We start from the raw sequence: 9,544 nt of genomic DNA, 5'->3' as shown, positions 1-9,544 counted from the left end.
ATGACATGGACTATTATGGCAGTTATTGTAATGGTTTCTGGCCAGACAGTGCTGTTGAAATGGTGCTTGCTTGGTAAGTCAGGATATATGACATTTTGCTGCAAAGAAACCACTACTAAAGGACACCAATAATAAGAAGAGACTTGCTTGGACCCCACCACACCCCCCAAGTAATTTTTGAACAGTCCCTTAGATTACTTTATTATTTGTGACTGTCCAGAATGCTGGGTTTTTGGCAAATGTTGTCACCACAATGTGATCAAAAATGTAAACAACCATTATATCAATGTTCACATGTTTGGACCATGCTTCAATTCTCAGAGGCTGACCAACATTGATTACTAGTGGGTGGATTTCATCCCCAGCTTGTCAACAGTGCTCAGTGTTTCTTCTGTTGCCTCCCCTGCAGTTTATGATGGGAGATTCCATGCTGTGTCAGCTACAACCAGGTGAGGGGTGTGGTTCCCAGGAGAGATCAGGGCTGTGTGTCAATACTCTGAGTTGGCACCTCTCTTTACCTCAATCCTCTCCTTCAGGATGGCTGAAAGAAATGAAGCCATTGGAGACTATTGAGATGCAGTCCCAGGTCTCAGTGCTGAGTGCTCTATGCTCATCTCAGTCCTGTTGACAGCGCCCACGCACCACAGCCCAGCCCAGCTTTTACCCATACCTCCAGGGGCTGTGTCAGCCAGGGAATCCAGAGTAACACCTAAATCCCTAGCATCCTAACCGAGCAGACTTGTTTCAGCTTGTTCTCTATGGAGTCTGCTGGCAACCTACTTTTTCAAACAACACATAGCTTAGCTCTACTACCCTTTTTCTTCTGCAGTTGCTCAACTGTCTACTCCCAGTCATTGTGCCATGGGTGGGCTGTGGGCTGAACTTTGCGATCCTTGGCACGGCTGCCTTGGTCGGTTGTTGTGTTTTGCTGTTGTGGCCGAGCACCATGCCCCGAACCAGGAACAAAAGCACTCCGTGTAAATTAAAGAGCAATTATCTGTAGTGCGTGCTGGGGCAAGTCGCTGCTGTTTGCCTGACTTGAGTGATGAGAGGCAGAATGGGACTATAGGAGAGAGGGGCCTACTTGAAAAGAACTACCGCAGCATAGRGTATGTCTGGATGATTTATATTGATATGTAATTGAGTATAAAATTAAGGAGTTTCAGGATGAAATGTAACACAGGAGTGGGTTACCCTGACTTCTTTCACATGTCTGTGCTCACATTYAAATGTACATTTGTCATCAAGTAGACTGACATATGTTTTGAAGGTATCGAATAGACCTATGTTTTGGAAATTAAAATGTCTCAATTGAATGAAAGTAGGATAGTCTGTTAATAAAGTAATTCAACTATACTATAATTTAGGCCTACCCTCCATAGAACTTCATGGGATAAGGGAAGACTTTGCGCACATTGATTCTTTCAAATACCTCTGRGAGGGTAGACTATTAAACACAAACAGATCTTTGACTTCAGCGTTTGAATAACTTTATTGAAACAACATTCCATAACACCTTAGAGTCATTCAGAGGTTAAGTAGTGGTGGTTTCCAGAACCCCTCTCCTCTCTCTGTCACCCTGCTCAGACACTTTCTAAAACACAGTCCAGTCCAGCCTTCCTCTCACACAGTCCCCTTCACCACTGAAAACACAGCTCTCAAGTGTTGACCGGTCGACCTGTTCATTCATTTCTCATTAGTCAACAGTTTTTCCTGCAGCTCCTGAGGGAAATAGACTAACCCCACTATTAACACCAACTGCAGACACTATGTGACCACCCCTTACACACTAACACACACACCGCGCGCACACACCACACACACACAACACACACATGCACACAAACCCTACACACACACCCTCCACTACCCCCAGTCCGTTTCCCCTAGCAATGACCCTCTCACACACACACACCACACACACCACACACACACACACACACACACACACACCACACACACACACACCACACACACACACACACACACACACACACACACACACACACACACCACACACACCACACACACACGCACACAAACACACACACAGCCCCCTTTTATTCCACTCTGAGGGGTGGTTTAAGTCCCCTGGGTGCAGTAGGCCGCAGCTCCCTGGTTTACAACCCTGGCCCCTCTTTCCAGAGTCCTTCAAAGTGTTTGACTTTAGCCTGCAGTCACTTCAGACTTAATTAACAGGCACATTCCCCAATGGGACAGACCAAGGCCTTTTCACTGTTAATCACAACAAACAAGCAGGTGACTCGACTGGACCACTACATTTTGATTCATTAGCTTTTTATTAGGCCTACATGTGTGTGTGGTGTTGGGCTGTGAACACAAAATTCCAAGCTGACTATTTGTCGCCATCGTGTTGGTCTAGATTAGAAGGAGAACAGGCACGAAATAGATGTACATGTACATGTTCAGAGTTTTGTTGTTTTGTTATTTTATTTTTACAGAGCCATGCCCTGTTGGGGAACTAATTTGAATCAATACTGTTTGAGAACTTATCAAACTTTACTAAGTTCTTGTTGTTGTCAGTGAGATTGGGAAACTGATAGAATCGCATAGAAATAGAATATGATTCTGATGTAAAAAATGATTCCAATAAATATTCCCACTGAGATTTGTATTGTGGTATTTTTGATGGATTATCTTTGTAGGGATGCCAGCTAACAGCTTGCCTGTTGTTTAAAGAATCACTTCCCAGCTGACAGGCAAGACAGAGCGCTAGGCCAGAAGCCTAGAACACAGATTACAATGGATAGGCTAGATAAGAGATGTGTGGGGGAAGCCTCCCTCTCTCTCTCTCTCTCTCTCTCTCTAGCAGCTACACAGGAAGTTCATGCCCATGAGGTCACAGGAACACGCCATGTTTCAGGGCTACACAGCACACTGCACACGACTGGTTTCATCCGGAATTCTTAGTCTTCAGAAGTTTTTTTTGCTTCATTGTTGCGGTCTGTCTTGTTTTTACTGTGTCAACTTGAGCATGATCAGTTTGGTGACTATTTCCTTGTTTTCCTATTCAACAGCAGTTACTTTTTACATGGAGTTAATAGAAATTAGGAATACACTTAAAAGTAAACATAATAGTGGAAATATTGTTTCATCAACATCTCCATGAGGCATAATGGAAGTCAGTGTGGCACCTGTGCAGACAGACAGTTGAATGTAAACAGGCGTCCTTCTTTATCATACAACCTACAGTAGGCCTGTGTTCCTATTCTAAAGGTATCAGCGGGGTGGCCGGTCACAATTGCTGACACCAAGGACTTTGCTCATCAAACACTGACTACAGTAAAAAAAAACATGCATACTGCCAATGGGCAGAGGAAATTGCATCACAGGGCCTGAGGCATCTCTCTTTCTCTCTCCCCAAAAGGAAGAAGACCCAGATGTGAAGATGGAGGAGGGATACGAACTTGACCTGACTTACGTGACGGAGCGCATTATCGCTGTGTCCTTCCCCCGGGCATGCTCAGAGGAGATCTACTTTCACAACCTGAAGGATGTCACACGGATGCTCAAGTCCAAGCACGCTGATAACTACCTGGTCAGTTAGCACTAGTCGCGTCCATGTGTCTCACACCATCCTTCATCTCACTGATACCTAGTAATTTCAAACTTAAAAGCCTAGTTTGTTTTCTTGATTTGAAAAAGTTTCAATTGGGACTGTTATTGACCAAGTGACCCTGTATAATTGATACATTTGGGAGGTTTTAGAGAAGTGATGATAACAGGAAAATAGCCTACTTTAACCTCAGCACAACCATCTTTTKGTGTGGTGTAGTGTGAAGCACAGAAGCCTTTTTTAGTTCATATTGGAAAGAGTGAAAACGGTTGAAATGGTTACATTTTAATAAGATAGTAATATAAAGGCATAGAATGAAATAGCGAAATAAATGAATGTATTCATGCATACATACCTGTATACTTTTTCTTTCTAGATTATCAACCTGTCGGAGAAGAGACATGATCTCTCTAAAATGAACCCTAAGGTAAAGCAACCATACTGTATTTTTCCGAATGTAGAGCATAAACAAATCATAGGGCAGGACACGAAGACATACACGTATCAACAAGKCGCATAAATTCTCTTTTGACAGGGGAAATGGAAGCTTGTTGTATGCGACAGTGAGTGGCAATTAAATGCGACAAAAAAAAGAAGTTTTTTGGCTGTCTATCTATGGGTAACAGGGTTGATGTGTTATGCTGAACACGCTCAGTTTTACACCACCAAATCTTCCTGGAAGTCACAGAGGGATGTCAAAATGCAGATATTCAAAATATAATACGTTTGGACACACCTACTCATTACCGGGTTTTTTGTTATTTTTACCATTTTCTACATTGTAGAATAATAGTGAAGACATCAAAATGATGAAATAACAGATATGGAATCGTGTAGTAACCAAAAAAGTGTTAAATGGAATTTCTTTCCACAAATTAACTTTTAATAACAAGGCAAACCTGTTAATTGAAATCATTCCAGGTGACTACCTCGTGAAGCCGGTTGAGAGATTGCCAAGAGTGTGCAAAGCTGTCATCAAGGCAAAGGGTGGCTACATTGAATAATCTAAAATCTAAAATATATTTTGATTTGTTGAACACTTTTTTGGTTACTACATGATTCCATGTGTTATTTCACAGTTTTGATGTCTGCACTATTATTCTACAATGTAGAAAATAGTAAAAATAAAGAAAAACCCATGAACGAGTAGGTGTGGCCAAACTTTTGACTGGTACTGTGTATTAAAGGGAATTACATTGAATAACAGGKTTTTAAAATGTAATGTTGYTGCACAATTTCTACCTAAAATATCAAAGGGACGCCAAAGGCACTCATTRCGTGGATGACCCATCCGTTTGAACAAATATATCACTAGATAACCCTTTAATTCAGAAAGGCTATCTCTAGGATTTCTGGAGACTCTGCACATGCTAATTAGATGAACATATACATTGTATAGAGGTTGAATAGATTAGCATTATCTGTTACAAAGTGCGTATGTGTATGTGTGACTTACCTTGTGTGTGTTTGCAGACTCTGGACACGGGCTGGCCTGACCTGCATGCTCCTCCTCTGGATAAGATCTGTACCATTTGTAAGGCCATGGAAAACTGGCTCAATGCTGACCCTCTACACGTGGTGGTCATACACTGCAGGGTGAGCAGCATCCTCATCACRCTGTCATCGGCACCATTTCATTATCTCTCATTCTTCTTCTGGCCTCATTTGTTTCACTTTACATTGACTTATCTATTCAAAGCTGATTTTTGGAACACATCCGTCAAGACAGTGCCGGAGGGAGCACTGTYGCGAAGATGATCGCATGGGGATAGCTGGCTAGCAGCAAAGATGGTTGCCTCTTCCTTTCTGCTAGCAGCTAGCCGGGAAGTAACCCAATGACTGTATATATGAATGGACAAAACAATCGATCTATTGACACTATTCATTCCTATGTGAAGACTCAACAGCACATTGAAGCCAAATGAAGTCGTTTAAGATGGCGTCTCATGGAGACATAACATGCGCAGTTTGAGCTACTCCAGAAAGTGACTTTGCATGCTAGCTCAGTGCTGCCCCCTCTCATTTAGTAACTGAAGTTGAAGGCCAACCGGGATACTGCAGGCTGCRATTAGAAACTGAATTGTCCTTATAACTACTTATTGTYTGTGCAATTTGAAATTAATCAGTTAAAGGACATACATCTGGTGTATTAAAGCAATTATTGGTACCATGACTGTCTTTGATTTATGAACTTTTTACACAATGATTACCATTTTTCCATTCACTATAACGGGGGATCCTGTTTTCTGCTAACAATGCCTGCAGTACCACGGTCGGCCTTAAACTTCCATGATTTCCATGAGAGGGGGCAGTCATTCTCCCCTGAAGAAACCTCGTCCCCATGCTATTGCGCTCAGCACATTCGGGTGGAAGTATCTCGGAACGAGATTAGACGGGAAGTAGCGAGGTGAAGCTAGAGTGTTTACTCTGCCCAAGAAAATAATTTCTGTATGGAGGTCAACAAGAGGGTGTCAAATTTGATTGAAAAATAATGCTAATTTGCTACGTGGGGATTATTTGATCTAATAAAAGTTTCCTAATGGTTAGGTTGCTACGGATGCACTGATATAAGTGGACGCATGTGGCATTTCAGCAACTTTTGAAAAAATTGACTTTATATCGGAGTTGTTCACATGTGTATCTGCCCACTTATAACCTGATCTCGCCTCTTCCCACCTGACTTCCATCTTTGCGGACATGTGTTTCCAATGTTAGAGCGGACACTCGACTATCTTGTCAACATACAGTTGAAGTCGGACGTTTACATACACCTRAGCCAAATACATTTAAACTCAGTTTTCACAATTCCTGACATTTAATCCTAGTAAAAATTCACTGTCTTAGATCAGTTAGGATCACCACTTTATTTTAAGAATGTGAAATGTCAGAACAATAGTAGAGAGAATGATTTATTTCAGCTTTTATGTATTTTATCACATTCCCAGTGGGTCAGAAGTTTGCATACACTCAATTAGTATTTGGTAGCATTGCCTTTAAATTATTTAACTTGGGTCAAATGTTTCGGGTAGCCTTTCACAAGCTTCCCACAATAAGTTGGGTGAATTTTGGCCCATTCCTCCTGACAGAGCTGGTGTAACTGAGTCAGGTTTGTAGGTCTCCGCGCTCGCGCACGCTTTTTCAGTTCTGCCAACAAATTTTCTATAGGATTGAGGTCAGGGCTTTGTGATGGCCACTCCAATACCTTGACTTTGTTGTCCTTAAGCCATTTTTCCACAACATTGGAAATATGCTTGGGGTCATTGTCCATTCGGAAGACCCATTTACAATCAAGCTTTAACTTCCTGACTGATGTCTTGAGATGTTGCTTCAATATATCCACATAATTTCCCTTCCTCATGATGCCATCTATTTCGTGAAGTGCACCAGTCCCTCCTGCAGAAAAGCACCCCACAACATGATGCTGCCACCCCTGTGCTTCACGGTTGGGATGATGTTCTTCGGGCTTGCAAGCATCCCCCTTTTTCCTCCAAACATAATGATGGTCATTATGGCCAAACAGTTGTATTTTTGTTTCATCAGACCAGAGGACATTTCTCCAACAATCCTTGACCCTATGTGCAGTTGCAAACCGTAGTCTGGCTTTTTTATGGTGGTATTGGAGCAGTGGCTTCTTCCTTGCTGAGCGCCCTTTCAGGTTATGTCAATATAGGACTTGTTTTACTGTGGAAATAGATACAATGGTACCTGTTTCATCCATCATTTTCACAAGGTCCTTTGCTGTTGTTCTGGGATTGATTTGCACTTTTCGCARCAAAGTACGTTCATCTCTAGGAGACAGAACGCGTCTCCTTCCTGAGCGGTATGACGGCTGCGTGGTCCCATGGTATTTATGCTTATATACAATTGTTTGTACAGATGTACGTGGTACCTCCAGGCATTTGGAAATTGCTCCCAAAATGTTTTTTCTGTGGTCTTGGCTGAATTCTTTTGATTTTCCCATGATGTCAAGCAAAGAGGCACTGAGTTTGAAGGTAGGCCTTGAAATACATCCACAGGTACACCTCCAATTGACTCAAATGATGTCAATTAGCCCATCAGAAGTTTCTAAAGACATGACATCATTTTCTGGAATTTTCCAAGCTGTTTAAAGGCTCAGTCAACTTATTGTATGGAAACTTCTGACTCACTGGAATTGTGAAACAGTGAATTATAAGAGAAATAATCTGTCTGTAAACAATTTTTGGAAAAATGACTTGTGTCATGCACAAAGTAGATGTCCTAACCGACTTMCCAAAACTATAGTTTGTTAACAAGAAATTTGTGGAGTGGTTGAAAAACTAGTTTTAATGACTCCAACCTAAGTGTATGTAAACTTCCGACTTCAACTGTAATAGAACATCTTTGCGGGAAGTCATTTTAGCGCACAAAATCGACAACATCCGGTGAAACTGGAGCGCGCCAAATTCAAATGACAAAATTGTAATATTAAACATTCATGAACATACAAGTGTCCTACATCATTTAAAGCTTAACTTCTTGTTAATCCAGCCGCTTTGTCAGATTCCAAAAAGGCTTCARGGCGATTATCTGAGGACAGCGCCCCCACACCAAAATACTTTTCCAAACCAGCACAGGCGTCACAAAAGTAACAAATAGTGATAAAATAAATCACTTACCTTTGAAGATCTTCCTCTGATTGCTATCCCAAGGGTCCCAGCTACACAACAAATTGTCGTTTTGTTCGGTAAAGTCCTTCTTTATATCCCAAAAATATCTCCTTAGTTGGCGTGCTTGATTCAGTAATCCGCTCTTTCAACATGCATACGAACGAATCCAAAAAGTTACCAGTAAAGTTTGTCCAAACAAGTCAAATGATGTTTCTAATTAATCCTCAGGTACTCTAATATCTTAATAAACGATACAATTTAAGACGGAGAATAGTATGTTCAATAGGGAAGATAAATAACGAAGAGCGTGCACCTCATTCACGCGCTTAACAAGACTACATTTTTAATGAGAGACACCTTGGAAAAACTACAATTACTCAATCATTTTTCAAAAAACAAGCCTGAAACCCTTTCTAAAGACTGTTGACATCTAGTGGAAGCCATAGGAACTGCAATCTGGGAGGAATTCCTTTGAATATCCCATAGACAATAATTGAAATGGACTGTGACCTCAAAAAAAACATTTTCCGGATGGATTTTCCTCATTTTTTTTTGCCTGCCGTATCAGTTATGTTATACTCACATACATTATTTTAACAGTTTTAGAAACTTCAGCGTGTTCTCTATCCAATGCTACCAATTATATGCATATCCTAGCTTCTGGGCCTGATTAACAGGCAGTTTACTTTGGGCGTGTCATTCATCRGAACTTCCGAACAGTGCCCCCTAGCCCTAAGAGGTTAGCAACTTAGCCAACAGGTTAGCTTTCCCTGCTAATGTTTTACCATTGTTTCACATGTTTATTGAAGTACCTTGTTTAACTGAACATTGTTTAACCGAACATTGTGAAATGTGTCTAGGGTTCGAAGGACTTTCCACCGCGGTWGCGCAAATTTGTTTAAGTTTTAGCGGGAGCTACTTCCGTTTTGCGATGGGGTTCATGGGTAATGGTTCCGGGGAGTTCAAAAACTATTGCTATTTGTTTGCTGAATAAACATTAGCTGCTTATTCAGAAAGTAATGCTTTTTAAAATGATTACGTAGTGGAACAAGTAACAAGATGAAGATGACGTATCTTGTTACATTCTCAAAGTAATGTAGGCTAATGCTCTCTCTATCTTTCTTTCTCCTCTCTTTGTCTTGTATTTCAGGGTGGGAAAGGCCGAATTGGAGTGGTCATCTCATCATTTGTGCATTTCACCGACATATCTGCCAGGTAGGCTAACTGCTGCAACCAATGGCAGCTCCCATGGCTTTTCCTTCAATTAATTTATCGTTGTGAAATGTGACTTTGCTCAAACCAGAAGTTCAGGTAAAGCATGAGTAGCACTTCTTGAGTG

At 41.3% G+C, this 9,544-nt stretch overlaps 1 protein-coding gene across 2 annotated transcripts in view; it reads left to right on the top strand.

Annotated features, from left to right (window-relative positions):
* LOC111979114 (tensin-3) overlaps nt 1–9,544 on the top strand; it is a 79,677-nt gene that overhangs the window by 12,418 nt on the left and 57,715 nt on the right. For both annotated transcript variants that reach the window (XM_024009409.2, XM_024009408.2), the window contains exons 2-5: nt 3,389–3,559; nt 3,954–4,004; nt 5,051–5,173; nt 9,356–9,420. In XM_024009409.2, coding sequence (XP_023865177.1) covers nt 3,410–3,559; nt 3,954–4,004; nt 5,051–5,173; nt 9,356–9,420 — 389 coding nt within the window. In that variant the 5' untranslated portion in view covers nt 3,389–3,409. The remainder of the gene's footprint in view (nt 1–3,388; nt 3,560–3,953; nt 4,005–5,050; nt 5,174–9,355; nt 9,421–9,544) is intronic.

The sequence above is a fragment of the Salvelinus sp. IW2-2015 genome, linkage group LG19 (genome assembly GCF_002910315.2).
Source record: "Salvelinus sp. IW2-2015 linkage group LG19, ASM291031v2, whole genome shotgun sequence".
NCBI lineage: Eukaryota > Metazoa > Chordata > Actinopteri > Salmoniformes > Salmonidae > Salvelinus > Salvelinus sp. IW2-2015.
This window is presented reverse-complemented; position numbering and strand designations above follow the sequence as displayed.